The 19,903-nt window shown below is 41.2% G+C and overlaps 1 protein-coding gene across 33 annotated transcripts in view; it reads left to right on the top strand.

Moving 5' to 3' along the window:
- The window catches only part of PEAK1 (pseudopodium enriched atypical kinase 1), a 119,712-nt gene extending 106,164 nt beyond the window's left edge, over positions 1 to 13,548 (top strand). For all 33 annotated transcript variants that reach the window (XM_050713097.1, XM_035554184.1, XM_035554161.1 and 30 more), the window contains one exon: positions 6,165 to 13,548. In XM_050713097.1, the coding sequence (XP_050569054.1) occupies positions 6,165 to 7,322 (1,158 nt within the window). In that variant the 3' untranslated portion in view covers positions 7,323 to 13,548. The remainder of the gene's footprint in view (positions 1 to 6,164) is intronic.
- Positions 13,549 to 19,903: the final 6,355 nt, after the last annotated feature.

The raw sequence follows: 19,903 nt of genomic DNA, 5'->3' as shown, positions 1-19,903 counted from the left end.
AGGAAGCCATGTGGAAATTATTTTGATTGAAACATTGCAAATAAAAACAAGTTACAGTTAGAGAGCTACTTTTCCAAATAGCAAAAATATAAGTTCCCTTACAAGAAAGGTTTTCATAAAATTCCAGTCTCTGAGGTATTTTCCTTCACTCAGTACAACTATCATCTTCTAAGTAGCTGGTAGATCTGGGACAATAAGTAAGCATTCCCATGAAACCACACTCTTATCAGTCATTCCAAATATGTAGGGAAAAGGTTACACTACAATAAAGGCAGGAGTGACTACCAATTTTTTGTACAGAGTGGACTAGACACGTCCACTTCTCAGTATCCCTAAGGAGACTTAATATGGCAGCAATATGATGGGGATCTTCAGAGAAAAAAAGAAAGAGGAAGAATGTGATTACTCAGGATGAATAATGGTTAGACAAGATTAATTACTGTGTCAGTCAAGTGGAGGAAACTACTTCTACTTTCAGTATCAAACTCTCGAGGTAATTACTGCACAATATCATAGATAGACACACAGAAGTCATGGTTCAGAGTCCATACAGAACAACGCAGACGTAAAGAAAACAAAGCGCTGAGGTACCTGTGCCACACGTGTTCTGGACACAGGCACATGCTGCAGTACAATTTAGGTAGGTTAATGGGACTTCCAAAGGTACAAACAGCTCAAAAGGAGCAGTTAAAAAAAATGTATTGCTTTGATAGCAGAAATTCTTCATGCATTAAAACCTGAAGATTTTTGCTAAGGTTCCCGTTCCAAGTATAAAATAGAGCAATGCAGAAATAAATAGTATTGGGCTGAATATGGCTGATAATTGTCAGCTGCAACTAAGAAACTATTTTCCAGTTTTGTTTAGTTTGTCACTTAGTGTGTTAAGATTTGTTGGGGTTTTTTGATTAATACAGTTCCCTAGTGGAGCCTGGCAGAACTGTTCTCAGAAGTCATCCCCAAATGTCATGCTTCAGATCAAAATAAAGCTATATACATTAAACTTTTAGCCCATTCCAAGTTCAGTCATAGCAGCACAGAATTCTGTGTTTTGGCATATTGTTAAAAAGTCAGTCACTCTGTTCTAAGGCCAGATCAAGAAAATGAGGTCAATCAGAAATCAAACTGGCCTCCTTGGAAAAAAAAAAAATCGTGCCAAGAACAAGCTATCAATTTGGGATTAGCAAGCTTTCATTCTACACAGAATTTCATTTGCAGTTGTCCCTGTGTGTAATACAACAAAGTAGCACAGATGGTACAGACTCTGTGATCTTCTGTGTTTCTCATTTTCAGCACTTGTAAATTCATTTCCCACTATATTCATCTTTAAGTTCACCGATGTCCTGTAAAATGCATAGGACAGAGTGGAAATGAGATTCCACTTCACCAGCAGGGAAGTCAGCTGATGGCACAGTAGGCTACTGGACACATAAGGGAAAAACAGAAGCTAATGCAGAAGTTTTTAGAAGCCCTGAAACATTAAAATCTTGCTTCTTTGTGAATGGGGAAAAAAAAAAAAGGATATTGAAATGGCAGGATATAAAGAACCTTGTCCTGTCCTGATAAAAGTGACCAAAGTTTGGCTCCTATGGATGCACTGAAGGAAAGACACAGGATGACAATGCATACCAGTGAAAAGGAAGATGGAAAATTTCTGTTCCTTCGTACTCATATCTCTCTTCTCATTGCTTTCTTGCATCATATGGAAGGGCTTTTTACCAACATTGCTTCATCTTTTGAACAACCATCATGTTATTTAGCACTAGATATAAGGCTTGCCACGCCCAGATCAACCAACCCCTTTCGTCATAGCTCTCAGAAAAGGCCATGGGATTTCTGTGGTTTTTTTTTTTTTTTTTTTAAAGAGTCAATGACTGGAACAGACAAAAGCTTTAAATATCATGCAAAGAAAACTGGGTTGTATATTTGCTCACAGTTTTGAGATAGCATTAACTGTCACCAACAGAAAAGAAGCTCTATATCAGTTTCTTTTACAATTCATCACAAGCAGCCTGTAACTGCTACCTGTTAATGAGGGCATCAAATTTCACAACCTGTCCCCTAAATATTTTCAAAGATAAAGGTAGACTTTGCTTAACTTACCAGAACTCAAGCCATCTCAAAAATTTTAAATCTTGGTCATTCAGATTATAGTTTTAGGTGATAGTGGGGTTATGCCAATACAAAATGCAAAGGTAAGCATTATTACCCATTAATCATATTAAAGACTAGCATTCACTACTCTTGCAAAACTGCAATATAAAATAGAGTTCTGAGTAGAAAGTGCAGCACAGAAAATAATAAAATAGCACAAAAAGATTCTTGGCCCTTATTTTTTCTGATTCCAGGTAATCCAGTGAAAGTCAGTAAATGAAATTTCATTCTATGAACTGTCTCAGAACAGATCAATAAGAAAATGCAGTTTGTCTCTACTGCTTGCAGTACATTTTCCCCGTTCTAATAAGATACTAGTACAAAGGGAATCTGAACTCTGTAGTCTCAAAGCCCAGTACTTACCTGGGCTCATGCAGCTGTATTTCACAGCAAAAGTCTGAAGAGTAATCAGACACTTAAAGGAACATCAGATTACTGCAGGTCTTCCTTTTAGAAACAGTTTTATGAATTCAGACGGGTGTCTGATTCATACTCCAGCCTTTGGATCCTATTCCTAGACAGCCTAGCTTTCCATTCCCCTTTGTCAATTACAGAATATCTAGTGTACAAATTTTAGTGCTTGTATAGTCACCAATTTAATCAAGTTTAAATAAGGCAGCTGCCTCTTCCACTTCTCACATCATATTGTTTGTAAACAAAAAGCAAGAAGCAGAAAATATATCTCTAATCAGATTTCAGCTTTCTTGTTCTGGAAGATACTGCATGCATGTTTTTGTATCCATATGCTTGCATGTATTGAACAGGAGAAGTAAGAAAAGTGTCTGGTAGCCATCATTGTTGGGTATTTTAAGAGATCAGATATTTTTTTTAATTGTTTATCTTCTTCAACAACAGAATAAGGATGGAAAATCTGTTCTCATGAATGCAGTCACTTTAGTATTGATTGTAATCATTTAGTCTTCAATTACTGTTTATTGATACAAAGATAACCTCCAAAGTCACTGTAGCAAGAATGGAATTAGCATCTCCATTCTTGATGGAGAGGCATCTGAAACAAAATCTCATGTTTGAGAGTTGACGTTTGGGAACCTTTGGCTCTGCTGTGGATTCAGGCTGTAGAGTTGACAGTGACTTTAAGGTTTTCATAAACAACAGGAATAGTGGAATCAGTGATTTTTTCACCCTTGGATCGTTATATATAAGTTTCTGTTCTGCTTGATGATGAAGAGGTCTTAACTGGAATATTGTATTCATTATAGGGTACCATTCTTCAGAAAGATGTAATAAATATGGAAGAAACCAGAAAAGAGTAACAATAATCAGAGGATTAGGAATGAAGAAAAGAGTGAAATAGGATTAAATAGTAGGAAAAAGGGAGACAATGGAGAAGGACAGTGGTGGAGAAGGACAACTCCCTTTCAGGGTGTTTTTTAATAGTCTGGGAAGGCAGTTCTTAGGGATGATCCAGCTGGCAACGTACAGATACATTTGCCTTGCAGGCCTGTTCAGCTAGCTCAGAAGGAAAGGGCGAAGGCAGCATACTGCACCCTAACAGCTGCATGCCTTTTGTGCAGATATCTTGCATGACCGGTCCTTTCTAAATTCCAAGGGAGCATTGCCACATCCACAGAGAGACCTACTGAAATCGTGCTTTTGTACTAGTACAATTCTAGGATTGGGGATATTTTCTGAAAATGAGTGAACTGAGGCTGATGTTTGAGACATGCGAAGTACTAGTATCCTATTATTTTAACTGAAATTTCAGTAATACATTTGAGAGTGCTTTTTTGAAGTAAGTAGGAAAATGGGGCTGCCTAGGACTATCATTAAGAACTAGAAATCAGTTTTGATTCCTTTACTTTTCCCTTTTTATAGGCAAGGAGAAATAATTCTCATGAACTTTTGAAAAAATGCCTTGTATTCACCAAACTGGGAAGTGTTAATTGTTTTAAGAGCAAATACTCTGCAGATTATATTTTCCTGATAGAATATCATTTTTAGCTGGCAGGTGGCATTAGAACTCCTCTGGGGGTAACATGAGGTATAGTATGGTTGCTAAGGGCAACTGCTTTTTTTTTTGTGCTGTTCTTGACATTAAAGAGCGCTTAATTTTATATATATATTTTTTAAGAGTGTCCACCTGGACGCTTTCCTGCTAAACCTACTGTAGGGAACCTGCCTTTAGCAGGGAGGTTGGTATTGATGATCTGCAGAGGTCCCTTCCAACCCCTACGATTCTGTGATTAGTTTATATTTTGGATTAGGTCCTTTAAGTAATAACAAGAAAAGCTGGGTTGCAACGTACAGAATTTTCTGCAGCTGGAATTGATTGTCTCCATGGCTGGCTGTTCAAGAAAAAGGCCATGGACTTCAAGGGCGTAGAAAGCAAAATTATTTTAATTTTCATTAATTGTTCTCCCAGTCAGATTTGGTACATGTAGCAAGGGTAGTCTATACAACACTCTTCTATCTCTGTCTTTTATGCAGTATTAAGTATTTGATAAACCCAGGGACTTCAGTCTCCAAGACGATCAGCTGACATACATAATGCAAGGATTCATGCTGTATTTTTACTGTACCTGTTTAAACTTGTAACCCTTGAGAGACGGGGGGGACTGTCATTGTCATTTCATATGGAAACATGCATCTACATCTCATGTATCTACTTCATATGACTATCTGACAATGCATTTCTCTTCTCAACAAGCATAGAAGACTAAATGTACCATTTGTGTGTTTGTTTAGTGGAAGATGAGTTTATAACTAGCCCTACATGAGTTCCTGAGAAGGTGAAAAAGGAAAAACCAGGAGAAAAGCCACCTTTTGCTTACATCTAGGGCTAGTCTGAGATCTGGGCTCCTTAATTGTTGTGACTGTGCAGAACTAGTGCTGACTTTTCTAACCTCATTCTTAGAGATCAGCCTTTCCTTTGCTTTCAGAAAGGAGCTAAGGGAGGCTGTAACTTCATCTGGAATGAGATATCTTCCTATCTTCTCTTCCTTTGAGCTTTGCAGTTTAAACCTGTTGGTGCTTTACACCGACTGAATATTTAGGCTCTAACCTTGTAAAGATTAAAACATGCACTTAACCTTACAGGCTCTGAACAATCTCAGTGAAGTCAGCAGAAGTAAGGTTAATGCGCAACGGTCAACACAGCTGAGTCTTTGTAAGGCTGCAATTTTAATCAGTAAATGCCATAGAACAGAGGCCCTAATAGAGATTGTCCCATGGCTGTCATAAGGCGGTCAGAGCTGCCAGTTGTTATGACAGTGCAGACAATTAATAAGGATAATAATTATGGTGATAATGTACATATCAAGATATTTCTGGACAGCAATGAAATATAGGTAGATAGGACAAAATATAAGTGTATACTTAGGATGTTGACAAATGATTGAAAGCAATTAAGGTACCATGTTCTAACGAGTTTCCATTCATCACCTGAGCCACAGCAAATTCCCCTGTCCCCCCACCTCACTGAAGATATAATGTGTGTTAGCTCCACACAGCTTCAGCTAATAGATTTCAGTTTCCAATTACAGTGGGCAAGGAGCATGCATCCAGTCATTTAGCTCAGCTGACAGCTGGTAACTTGTTATGCCATGCTGGTTCACTCGTGTGCAATTGTCTGATCATATCCTCCAATATTCCATGCTTATTTCTTTATATATCCTATTGCTCTTGATAATTCTTATTTTGTTCAAGCTTCACACAAATCTGAGAGAAGAACAGGAAATAAAATGATATGGATAAACAAGTAACTGTGCAGTAAGCTCCCTTTTGAAGTTACCTTGTATCAGCTGCTCCCCTGACTGAAAGCAGAACCTGCCTGAGCAGTATTTTCTGTTGAGCAATAGATGCGCAGGAGAGCTGTTTGCACGTATTGATCTGCAGTTGCAGTTCCAATCCAGTACAAAACTGTTCACATGCCAAGGTCAGTTCAGTAAAAAATGTTTCGGTCCTTGTATTTGGACTATGGATACATTAAATAAAACAGGATATAGAACTTGCATATAAGAGTTATGTCTGTTCTGTTTATTTTCTTTCCCCAGATTTGTAAGAGCAAAGCTAAGGAGTCCCAGCAGTATTATCACAGCCTATCTATCCGGCAGAGTCTGGCTATCAACTTTAACATCCAGCAGGACTGTGGCCATTTCCTTGCTGAAGTCCCAGTTCGCCTCCTTCCATGGGAGGACACTGATGCACCAGAGGTTGAAGAAGAAGGTCAAGAAGAAGAAGAGAGAGAACCTGAGCAAAAGAACAGAGATGCTTCTTCCAATACAGAGGCTTCACAGAAGGACAGCTCAAGTAATCAGGGGACCATCAGCAAGCCACGCAGCCGTGTTGTAGTCATCACGCGGGAGGTCCCGTACTTAACCGTGGCTGACTTTGTACGAGAGTCTGCACCCCGCCATGCAAAAAGCCCAGATTTGTATGAGAGGCAGGTCTGTCTCCTCCTTTTACAGCTGTGTTTGGGGCTGGAACACCTGAAACCCTATCATATCACACACTGTGATCTGCGGCTAGAGAACCTGCTGCTGGTTCATTCCAGACCAGGAGGCAACCCCCTGAGCTCTGAGTCCATGGAACCCAGTCCCAACACTGCTTGCCCAGCCAGGTTAATAGTGAGCAACTTCTCGCAGGCCAAGCAGAAGAGTCATATGGTGGATCCTGAGGTCCTAAGGGATCAGTCCCGCCTGGCTCCAGAAATCATCACTGCCACACAGTACAAAAAGTGTGATGAATTCCAGACTGGCATCCTTATCTACGAAATGCTGCACTTACCCAATCCCTTTGATGAGAATCCAGAGCTGAAGGAGAAGGAATATACTCGTGCTGATCTCCCCAAGATCCCTTGCCGTTCCCTCTACTCTCAAGGGCTTCAACAACTTGCCAGCTGCCTGCTAAATCCCAACCCTTCAGAGAGGATCCTGATATCAGAAGCCAAGGGAATCCTTCAGTGTTTGCTTTGGGGTCCACGTGAGGACTTGTTTCATGCTCTGAGAACATCTTCCAACCCAGCTCGGAGAGATGCTGTACTTCAGAACTGGCTGGACATCAAAAGGACGCTGCTGATGATCAAGTTTGCAGAGAAGTCCTTTGACAGGGACTGTGGAGTTATTCTGGAAGACTGGCTTTGTTGTCAGTATCTGGCTTTTGCCACTATAGACTCACTTCATCGCATTGTGAGAATCATGCAGCAGCACTAGTTTGTAGAACCTGTTGCTTTTCGTGAAGCACCTCCACCCCAGCCCACACTCTAACCTGTGCTAGGGCTCACACTTTGAATAAGTGTTTCAACAAAGCCAGCAACTCTGAGCAAATAAGTTCTGATTGGAGAAATTGCATCCCGTACCCAATATGGCAGAAACTTTACTTTTTTGCCAGGCCTCTTAGGGATTACTTTTATACACACATATGACTGCATTTGTATCAGACACTTTGTAACTAGATTAATATCTGGATGAAAAGGAGAGCAAACTTTGATACCACTATTTCTATCACTGCAGTAAACAAATCGCCCTCCTCTTCTGGGTAGTTTCTGTCATTTCTGTATGTAGCATTGGTAGTGAATAGCAGTGACCATTAGCAGAGATGGGAGTTGTATACATGGGAGATGAATGATCCACATTGCCCCGTGCCACAAAACACTCCACTGCCTTCAATCCACATCCCAGGCAATGTTTTCTCTCACCTTAGACCCCTTACAGTGGGGCTGGACTCCTCTTCCCTTTGGTCTCAACCAAATGGTTTCTGATCTTTCTGTTACCTTTTATGCCTTCTTTTTCCCTTGCAGATATGGTTATCCTGCTGATTGCAGCAATGTCGGCGGACAGTAAGCATCTGTGTTCTGTCCTCTTCCCTCCTCTGTCCCTGACTTGCTGCCTGCCCATATCCTTTCTAATCACGGATCCTTGATTTCAACCATGCTGCCTTAATTGGACCATTATCCTTAGCTTAAGACCTTTGCATTAAAAAGCAGAATATGCACACTTGGTCTTTCCCATTTCCCCTACATGACACTCGCCAGTCTGGACAGTTGATGTACTGTAGCTATAATTCTGTTTATACCAGAAAAATACAACACATGGTGGGCAATTGAAATTCCCCTTCCATCGCAAAAGGCACTAAAGCCTGACTTGAAATGGATAGGACGTACATAACCTTCTCTGACAATCACTGCTATGAACTGGGGTTGAAAATAACAACCACCTTTTCTGTTTTATTTTGTTTTGCTCTTGTCACTTGTGCCATATTGCAAAATGGGACTGAAATTGGCTCTGCTGGTATGTTGGCAGGAGATAGAAATGCTTAGAGCTTGTCTGTGTGTAGCTCACAGGCCACATGGAAACGCTTTTACTGCAGACACAGTTCTCTGAAGGGTAAAAACAAGGGGGCAAAAACACTGTTGTTTAATTATTGAGGGAGCTGTTAAGTTTGGCAGCCACAACTAACAGTATCGTGATCCATTTTTCCCACAGTGGTATTTGGCTGCCTGTCTCCTGTCTGCTGTAACTAGTGTTTTCTAATGTTGCTACAGACAACACCCTAAAAATGGCATGTTGTCAAAATAGCTCAAAGAGCATTGCAGACAGGATTTTGGACTAGAGCAGGAATTATTGAGTATTAAAGAGAGGAAATTAAAAAAAAATCAACCTGAAGGAGCTTTTCACTTTTAGAGGCAGCTGCTGACTTTCTTCCCTGGCCTAATGGATGTTTCCTACAGAACCGCTGCAGTTGTACAGACATTATTTTTGCTCAGTATTGCTAGGCTCTGAATTGTTTCCTGAATCACTCTGAAGAATTCATTTGGATACAGAAGAAAAAGCAATACTGAATATTCTGACCCAGGGGATGAAAAGCAGACAGCCCTAGTTATGAGCCTGTGCTTCTCTTCTATGGATCTATGTGCAATTCTTGTATGTATTTTTTAAAGCTGTACATTACAGTGTTCACTTTACACACCAGCCTTTACCTGATGCTAGATCTGCAGCCCCTTCCTTTTACTTTCCTGGCACATAAATGCACAGATATCCATGTGTTCTTTTTATGGATTGATATTTCACTTTAATTGTTAAAACTGTGAGGAATCAATTCACTTCAGCCTTGAAACAAATAGCCACTTTATACAGCATATGCATGTTTGGACCAGATGCATGGAAACTGAACAAACAGTCGTGCAGGCTTAAGGTCAGCAAAACTAGCTCTGGATCCACACCATTCACTTGGAGGGGTTGAAATTTCTGTATTAATCTTCTCGGGCATCTATCAGAGCTAAGCGGAATAGCGTGTAGAAGCCTACATCGATTGTGCCATAGTATGTAGACAGTCTCTGTGACCTTTCTAAAGACTTTCTGAAACTTCTGATGATTATTCTTGTGTTTGATTCACCTGTATCAGTGAAGGATCAGGCAAGGATAAGGATAATATATTTTCATGTGATATTTTTTCTTTCTCTTTTTGGCAAGAAGGTCAGGATGGCAGCATTGACTGGGGGGGAGGGAGGGGAGGAAGAGGACAGTGCTTTAAAAGCCCAAGTGCAATGTGTGTAGTTGAGGTACTTCACTACATCAGGAAAGAAAGTTTCTATACTACTGCTTAGCAGCTTGTAGAACCTTTAAAAGAATCACACACGTGTTCAGTGCAGCTCTGCTTTATCTGGAGACAGGAGGGCAATACCCTCATAGCTTAAGTACACTGAGCATGACAAGTCACACGCATACTATCTGCTAGCTATTAGTCACAATGTGTTGAGCTAAGAGTAGGGCTTCTTGTTCTCTGTAGTCTGGTTTTGTGTTCGTTTCGTAGTGCCTGTGTGCACATAACTTCTCACCTAGCTCATATAGGCTGTATGAGCAGTTCTTGGACCACTTGCCGTTGTATTGGGCTCGTTCCCTGAGGCCAGGAGGTTTCTGTGTTTACGGACATGTGTTCTCAGTGTTACTTTCATGTCAACACGCACATGCAAAGTTGAATTTTGAATGTTTTACAACCATACGTATTTAATGCAGCTGGTCCAAAGCCTTTGTATCTCTAGCTATCTAATTTCAGTTAGTATTTTTTGTGATGAACCAATACTCATTTTAACTGCAGTATAATCAAGCATGGATAGATGTTCACTACCGATCTCTTTCTTGTGCAGCACTGGGTAAACTTTAGCAATTTGTAATGTTGTGTGTGTTTTCTTTAAAAAAGAAAGAATGATCAAAGAAGTCAAACACAGTCTGGCCTGAGGTATTCCTCGGGGGAGCTAGCAGCTGACTTTGCAGATGTGCCCATAACTGATGATTGTAACTGTTTGTGGTAGTCCATCCTAGCAACAGATTATGCCACATAAATATCTGAGAATGTATGCATTAAACTGATTGTAAACAAACCCTAAGAATGCTACAGCATAATTGCTAAGCAAAAGGAAAAAAAACCCGCTCTGTAATTGGGATCCTGTGTAGGACAGGAACAAAACCCCTGGCTGTGCATGCTTTAACTTCCATGGCTATGTGCACAGATCTTGAATTTTTTTTTAGCAGTATCGCACTTTCAGTTGATCTCAAGAAATAGGAAGAGCTGCAAATCTCAGATAACAGTATTGACTGTAAATATATATTTTTCTATTAATAAAAGCTGTCGTTCACATATTTTTAACATGAACTCTAAAGATTTTTCCAGTGGAAACTAATTTCTGGAAAATCAAATGTTTGCTTGAACTATGTTGAGTGGTTTCTGAACCTATTAGAGCCATTAAAAACCTCTCTAATGTTACAGAGAGAGCACAGTGATTGGATTCAAAACATTTAGTGCCTTGTCGAAAAAATAAAATAAAATGAAGCTGGTCAGTTGGTAGAAATCTTATTCTTCCCATAATAGCCGTATAAATAATACTGCCTCCATTAAGATGCAAAAGATTTTAAAAATTAAAAGCTGTACTTCATACAATACTGAGCTGACCTATTCAATAAAATCTGTTTCTAGAGTTTCAGTTATTTGAACAGGTTCCTTTAAATTGCTTGTAGTACAGCATAAACCTGAATAACCACCGAAATTGTGGGCTTTCACGTTTGGAACTGAATCTGCACAGGGAGAATAAGTCAATTGATCCAGACTGACTCCTGCATCAAAACAAGTCTAATGCTTTGACAATCTACTGCACGCGCTTGGCTTCCAGGAGAGGAGGAATCAGAAGGAGGTAAGGTGTGCTGCTCCTGATGTAAGTAGTGGATGTGCTGCACACTGCACTGTGGTGTGAAATGCAAATCTCTAGTAAAAGAGGAGTTCTGAAAAAAAGACTCCTGAGATGTTATGGAAAATGGTTCTGTGTTTCTAAAATTGGAATTACTTATTCACTAATTAGCTTTCAAGCCTCAGATCTGCTCCAGTCAGTATGCAGAACCAGCTGAGATAAAGAGAATCGATTAGTAAAACCTTAGCTAGAAATTTTCAGGAATGAGGGAAACCAGAATTTCGTTCTGGAGCCTCAAGCATGTCCAGTATAGAGGCCTGGTCTCTTCTCAATATTCAGACCTGATTAAATCGACAACTCAAGCTAGGATACTGTGCTGCTGGCCTGCAGACAAGAATGCACATATCATTTACAAAAATACTCCACCTTAAATCTTGTATGCTCCACACATCCCAGCAGCACCCACAAGGTATGAATGGATCATCTTGACATTTTAACACAGGGGAATTCCAGCATACTAGAGAGAAAAATATGTTATTTAAATAAATCAGATGTGTGCTAGCGATCAGCTGCTTAGAGAATTCATTCAGCAGCTTCCCACTGTAGGGCCCTAACTTTAGTATGTGAAAATAGTATTTGCTGCTGAATGAAATGTATCTGTTTCTCAATTCTTGTGTTGAGAAGCCCCACCTAAATTAATATATTTTTTGTTTGTAATAACAAATTCATATGTAAATATAAAGTAAATAATCCTGTTATTATTTAAATCAGTTGCAACTTTAATGAGGGATACAATGGAAACTGAATCAGACCTTTTAATGCACTTTCATTTCCCCTTTACCCCAAACAAGAACTAAAATGTCTGTTTCTCCATAGAAACAGCCTATGACTGTTAAACTGTTACTTGGTGCATGACTGGGCCATCTATTTAACTCTGATTTTGCAAAGGTAGTGTTGGTTCTGCTAAAACACCTGTAAAACCTAGAGCACGATCAGAGCCCTTCAGTCCATGTGTAGAGAGATGTGATGATGATTTAGTTATGCAGTAAGATAACATCAAAGAAGCGCAGAATAGAATTTTAAATACCTCCTATAATAACAGACCTGTGGAAATGCTCTGTAAACAATCATCTGGATTCCTAACACACAAAAAATACTTTTCAGAAGAAATACTAAGGAGACGTTTCTTTAGGGCATCCTCAACTCCAAAAGGAGGAACAAGTCTTTACTGCTGCTGAGTTGCGGTGAATTTCTGATAGGCATTTGTATAGATTTTACTATTCACCTGGATGCAGTATTAGAAGGATGGTAGTTTTGAACAGACATAGAATGTAATTTAAATAATTTCCTATAAGCCTCCTTGCATTGGTGCTCCACTCAGCATTTAATTGGAAACCACAGAATGCTTTCAGATCAAGCAGAGTTGCCAGTCAGAAATGAAATACTCAGCTTACCTGTACATTAGCATTTTACCAATCTACAGAATTTGAGAATTTGGACTGTACTTCAGATTGCGAAAATTACTTTTTGCATACACCCAAGGGGAAAATTTCAGGGATTTAGAAGAGGATGGAAAATTTTTTTATGCGGAAGAAATATATGTTCACATATATACATGAATATATGAGTGTGTGTGGGCACATTCATATATATATATGTATATGAAATTTTGTATCCCGAAAATATTCTTTGCCCCTTTCCATTTGCAAATATATATATTATATATTGTGTATATAATATATATTTAGGGCTATGTCAGTTTGAATCTAGTCATTTCATAAAGAACACCTTTAAAATTGACTTTAACCTCTGTTTCTTTATCATTTGGCTTGTTGGTAATAGCAGGTTTTGCAGTTGAAATCCTTGGGTTTTTTTCTTTTAAAACTTAATTATGCTGAGCATTTAAGAATATGTTCTTGTTTTTAATAGGAGGGGGGGAAGTTATTTTTAAATTAGGGATTCCAAAATTGATGATCTTTTATAAACGCGATTTCTTTAAAAGGCCTTGAATAAGGGATTTATTTGTCTTTAATTTCAACTCCATTCTTGTGGGTAATTTGTATTTGGAATTCCTGGTTGCATTGCTTTATCTGGTGCTTCATATTGACATTTACACATTTTTATATAAGTAAGTATATAAACTTCAAGCCTTCCTTTGTGATCAGGGGCAGTTACACTCTGGTTTGCTGTGGTACTTTGCTGTGTACTCTGTGGCATTCATGTTACTGTGTAAATAAACTAGTTTTATTACACTCAAACTTTCGCTTGTCTTTTTCTTCCTAGGAAATTAGACTAAAATCTGTACTTCTGAGGAAAACACATGGCAAGTCGAGAAAAAAAGATTTTCCTCCAAGAAAAGTGGGCTGGTTTGCTGCAGCAGCTAGTGTGTGAGTGCAACAGATAGGAGCTTTGGTTGATGAGTGATGCCAAGCATCCCTGCTGCCCAGGGCTCAGGACACAGAGCTACCTGCCACCTCTGATGGTGTTTTCCCCAGAAGTCTCACCATGGCTGGCTCTGGTTCAGCTCCATGCCGACAAGCAGCGGCAGCAGCCCAAAAATAAACTCCACCGGCAACTGCTGCTGATTGAACAACTGTCTGGTAAAGCCTTCTTGGAGAGAGGTGACTTGACACATTAATGAAAATGGACACAGCCACGTGTCCGCGCTGGGGCAACTGTTATCGCTAAAGGAGCTGAGCCAAAGTCAGCCATTTCCCTAGTGTGGATGGGGCTTAAATGGCCTGATGTGAAGGAATAAAATGGCTCTGAGGGAAATTTTTATATGCTGTGACAAAGTCGGATGCCTCCAAGGCAGTCATCTGCAGTGGAATTCATTTTGTCTGATCCGTTACCTTGAAGCATACAGCCTGATGGAGGGTCTGTGAGAAACAGATGGGATAATATGCATCTTCCGTGATCGTGCAGACACACTTCAGCAATAGTGAGATCAAGCAGCTCAATTTTGTTCCCAGATTTGATAGGCAGCAATGCTAGCTGCAGATGCTAATTTATTAGCATAGAACAGATGACACCGCGTACATTGGAGCAATGCTGTGGTTTTGCGTGACAATTGCGCTGCTCGTAACTACTCTTTTAAAAGAGCCAACAACCTGAGGGCTCGATTCTTCCCACAGTTCCAGCGGCTTTGCACAGGTAATGTCATCAATTGCAGGGGGATCACAATTAGTCTAGTGTAACTACTACATGTCTTTCACATTTATTCCTCAGACACGGTTTCAAAGCCTTTCAAAACCAGTTAAAGCTAGTGTCCTCATCCTTTTTAAAAATACAAAGCTAACTGACTCCAGAGATACCAGTAAATATGCAAGACATTTAACAGCCTGATAAATATTTCGGCTTTGCTAGAGTAATCCCTCTTCACTTCAACAAAGTGCCAAGGACTCAGCTAAACAGAGCCAGATTATGCCATTTGTCAGTGGCAATCACCACTCTGGAGGGAAAAGATACTCAAAAATAGACTGCTACCTTGACAAGACATGATAGTTATACTAGTTTTACTAAAATCTGTTTGAAATGAATTTAGTTATATCGGTGCAAACTCTCTGGTGGGTGTCCTTAAGTGGTCACAGTCTGGCATCATTTCAGCTTGTGCCAGACATGAATACAAGTGAAGCCAGCAGATGCCTAGTTTAGGCTGATGCAAGAATTTTCAGGTTTTTCACCAGCCCAGAAATTCACCTTAATTGTAAACAGGCCCTAAGAAGCTTTGTTCCTATAAATGGCAAACCTTTATTTTCCAGAAAATCTTCACGCTATGCAGGCTGCCTGTTTTGCCGAGTTAGTAAGCGTCTGTGCTGCCATACATGAATCATGCCATCCTCCTCCTTACCCAGCAGTGGCTTCAGCTAGAATTACATCGGAGCAGCCAGCTCACAAGGCACAAGTTAAACATTTTGTGCAATCCATCCTGCAGGGAAAGTCTCATTTCAGTTCAATTCTGAGCTAAGACTCCTAGCTCTGTGGAGAAAGGCATGCATTAAAACACCCTATTTGGCCTTCAAATCTGCTGCACTTCGCTTAGTAGTGCTGCTGCTATCTCAGCAGGCAATGCCACAGCCTAGTGCTTAGCCCAGCCATTCGGAAGATGGAGGCAGGATTCTTGCTATCAGTTCATCTCTTTTAGATGAGAACAGAAGTCAAGTGAGTAGCAGCATCTATTGTCTGGAAAACAAGTCACTGAGGGAGCCACTGGGAGAGCAGCTGGAGGAGTGCGAAGCAGATTTATGAGTATTAAACCAGAGAACAAAAAACTATGGCTATTGAACATTTTCCGTCAGCATCTCCTGTTCTTATACCACGCACACCCCAATGAGACCTCTTTGTTTTGCTGTCATTAAGGTGTTATTTTGTCACACTGCAGCTGGCAGAGTCGGGACATACAAAAGCAGATGCTGGAAGTAACACAATCATTTAAGGCAAAGCCACAAAACCCTCTGCTACATCTTAGACTCCAGAAAGGTGAGAAATGGAAACGGAGAAGCTTATTGCCAAGTTATTTACCACTCTCTGTTTTTTTCAGTACCAGCCAGTCTTAATTGTAGTCTCTGTTCAACAGACATGTATGAAGCTGCCGTCTCAAGCTGTTGCCTGCTGTTTTACAGGTACTGGGATGTGCCGTGCCCCTGGTGTCACTCAAGGCAGAGGGCTCTAGATGGACTGGAGCATTGGGCTGTCAGCAGCAGCGTGACATTCAGCAAAGGTAAATGCTGTGTTCTGCCCCAGGACAAAGTAATGTCAGACACAGGTACAGACAGGGAGGTGAGTGACTGGAGAGCAGCCCTGCAGAGAGGGATCTGGGGGTGCTGGTCGACAGCAGGCTCAGCGTGAGCCAGCAGTGTGCCCTGGCCACCAAGAGGGCAAACCACTTTTTGGGGTGCATTAAACACAGCATAGCCAGCCAGTCACATGAGGGGATTCTCCCACTGTGTTTAGTGTTGGTGAGGCCTTGCCTTGAATATTGTGTGCAGTTCTAGGCTCCATAATATAAAGAGGATGCAAAGGTACTTGATGGCATCCAGTGGACGGCAATAACGCTGGCAAAAGGGCTGGAAAGTATGTCCCGTGGGGAGAGGCTGAGGACACTTGGTTTGTCTAGTCTGGAGGAAAGGAAATGAAACTAAGAGGTAGCCTCAGTGCTCTCTGCAGCTTCCTGAGGAGGGGAAGTAAAGGGGGCGATGCCAGTCTCTGCTCCCTGGGAACCAATGAAAGGACTCATGCGAACGGCACAGAGCTGTGCTGGGGGAGGTTCAGAGTAAATATTAGGAAAAAATCTTTACCATGAGGGTGGTCAAACACTGGAACAAGCTTCCTAGCAAAGTGGTTGATGCCCCATGGCTGTGAATGTTTGAAAGGCCTTTGGACAATGCCCTCACTAATACGCTGTAACTTTTGGTTAGCCATGAAGAGGGCAGAAAGTTGGATTCGATGATCATTGAAGGTCCAACTGAACCATTCTATTCTATTCTGTGCTGCTCTACTCTATTCTAAGGCACCTGACTTGGCACCCTGGGGTCAGGAGAGCACTCGCTCTCCTGCATGCTGCCATTTAGAGACAGAAAGGCCCCCAAGGGCAGCACCTGTGTGCAGCAGGGCAGGGGGCAGTTACAGGTCTAATATCAGATCCTGTTTTTTTCCTGATTTCACAGGACTCTTAGTGGTCTGGATTAACTGCAATGAACAGCAGGTTAAATTTAAAAAATACCAGGAAATCCCTGCAGTTTATATGTGAGAAGCAAACTACTAACTTTGCACCTATCCAAAATGCAAAAGGACATAAATATTCTTCTAAAGAAAATGGAGAATTAAATCAAGATAATAAAATTATCTTAGTTCCTACATAGGCACTAAATTTATATCAAGTTACTGTTGGAGATGGGCCAGTAGTCTGCCCATGTAACAGCCACTACCTCAACCACCAAAAGAAAAGGGACGCCCCATAACCTGGGGAGCCAGTCGTGCAGCTTCTGCTGTCCAGGGGAGCCTGTCTCCATCTAAACTTTCTCCATTTTATTACTGAAAATGTGGTTTATGTTCTGCAATATTAATCCAGCTCATGTATTTGGGTTTGTATGGACGTTATTGCTAAAGCTGCCATCACAAGACACAGGGTTTGACTAGGCTTCAGACAAGCAGGAGCAATAGGATATCAGATGATGTTGTGGGATACCGCATGACGATTTGTTTATTGCATTAGTTATAAATGTTACAATGCCATCCCTGCTTCATAAAACCCGCAGTTTCATCATTCCTGACATGTTTGCAGCAATGAAGCATTCAAATCATTTCCCCGTGGCACGAAGCATTTCCCTCTGCATATCACCTTGAAGACTTCAACATCTCTGTCCATAGAAACCTCAGCATACAGTCCTGCTCCCTTCACTGCTGAGAGACCTTTTTGGTCTGTGTCTCTGAGCTGATACAGCCCAAACTGAGGGAATGGGAGTAAGGATATGGGCATTCTGTAGAAATGGCAGAACGTTTTTATCTCTAGCAGATCAGCACCCTATTTGCTTGTCCTGAGCAGACATTTCTAGGCCTACAGCTTTGTCTTCTGAAAATCCTGGTGGATGTTCACATCAGAACAATGAGTTTATTTTTTAGTAATAGGGATTAGACCGTGTTTATTCAACTCAAATTTTTTTTGCCATTTTCGTCTGCTTTTTCAAATAATTCAAATCCATCCGGAATCTTTTACAATCTCCTGCAATTTATGCTAGTCTTGAAAAGATTTCACTTTTTGATTAATCACTTCTTCCTGCAAATCAGCAATTGGAAATGTTGTACTAAGACTAGTTCTTGGACACAGTTGTCCGTCTTCTCTAAAGAATTTGTACTTGTTATGGAATTTTTGTTCCCTATCTGTGATTAAAAGGGTTTTCTTTTTTCCCACTCACTAAGAATACAATGTGAGTTTTGCACTGAATGGGAAAAGGATGGAAGAAGCCTGATCCAGGGTTCAGTGCCCATTCAGCTAAGCCATCTCCCACAGTATTTCTACTCACACGCTATTCACCATTGATTTACAACTGTCCACTAAGATTTGGGAGCCTCAATCGATTTAAATCTATCACAAAATGAGCAAGAAAGTAACAAGACTGCATAGCTTCTAAAAAGAAAGGAATATAGCACTGAAGTAGCTGCTCTGACATCCATTTCAGCCCAAACAGGCTTCCAGACTGAGACTAGAGCTTTGTGCCCTCTGCCACTTCACCATCCTCTTCAAGTCCCAAATCTGCTCTATTATTATGCTGATGACTTTAAGCAGTCTCTACCGCAAGCTTCAAAGCCCTTGTGTGATTAGCACATACAGTTCATGTTATTCCCAAGAATAGCGCAGTACAGTCCCTTCTGAGATGGTGTGTGGCACCTCTCATTACCAAATCAGTGTGAAATCCACTGAGCGGGGAGCTTCAGTGAGAGCCCTGGGAGCTTAGGCAGAGAATAAGGGCATAGTAGAACACGTTAGGACATTGTGTAAACCATCTCTTTGCTACCGGGTAACTTGCAAAACAGGAAACTGCCACGGCTTGCTCTCCTGCTTTAGTTGAAAGGCAGGCTCTAACAGCTTGGGTTGTCTCATACTGTGCTGGCTATCGTTCCAGTACTGATGCACTGGAAAGGTGCCATCTGCTGAGCAGCAGGCCCTGGGCTCCATTCTGCCTGATCACTCAGGCATCAGGAGCAGACACAGGGGAGGCAGGTGGAAAATAACCAGTCCAAGTCTCCTCTGGAGCTGCTGGTTGACCAGAAGGGCTGTCATTACAACAGTATTGCAAATTTACGGAGAAAAATATAGTGGGCAATAAGCTACCTACCTCAGACGTGTTTCCAGGATGGTATTTAAAAAAAAAAAAAAAGAGATGCAGCACAGTCCCCTCAATCTAAGTCCATGTCATCCTCTGTTAAGTGCCATCAGAGCTGGCAGCCCTACAGCTGGCAGCTCTCAGTCTCCAGAGAACTGGGGCCTTGTGAGGTAAGTCAGGCCAGGACGATCAGAGAACTGGCTGGGGAGCCTGACCGGTGACTTCCCCATAAGCTGGTACGATGCGATGGCAGAGCTGCTCCACACTACTCAGTGTGTGGCTTGCATTTAGCTACACACCAGAGGTTTTCTTGCCAGCCCTGGCTCCAGCTCTGTGCCAGGACTGCCAGAAAGCCTGTCTTTTCCAAGGTTCCTGGCATCAGCTCACCCTCAACAGAGCCTGTCTCCCGTCCCAAGGCAGTCTGCTGCTGCCCATCCATGCCCCCAAACAGGACATTCCCCAGGGAACTTCACGAAGCTGAATCACAGATGTAGCTAGTGCACGGAACACCCCGAGAACAACACCAAGTGCTTTGGTTCTCCTACCAGCTGAACCATCTGAATGAAGAAACAGCTCCACACATTGAGGCAAAAATCTGGGAGCACACAAGCCCCAGAAAATCACTGGACAAGAAGCATCATTTTCCCATAAAAGGGCTAGTGGGCAGGTAAACAGTGTCCACCTACATTTACAGAAAGAGAAGGGTGGAAATGATGCAGTCAGAGCTCAGTGGAGTTATGCCAGCTTATACCACTAAGCGTCTAACCTATAAATCCCATTAGTAAGTTTA

Source organism: Cygnus atratus, chromosome 11 (assembly GCF_013377495.2).
Source record: "Cygnus atratus isolate AKBS03 ecotype Queensland, Australia chromosome 11, CAtr_DNAZoo_HiC_assembly, whole genome shotgun sequence".
Taxonomy (NCBI): domain Eukaryota; kingdom Metazoa; phylum Chordata; class Aves; order Anseriformes; family Anatidae; genus Cygnus; species Cygnus atratus.
This window is presented reverse-complemented; position numbering and strand designations above follow the sequence as displayed.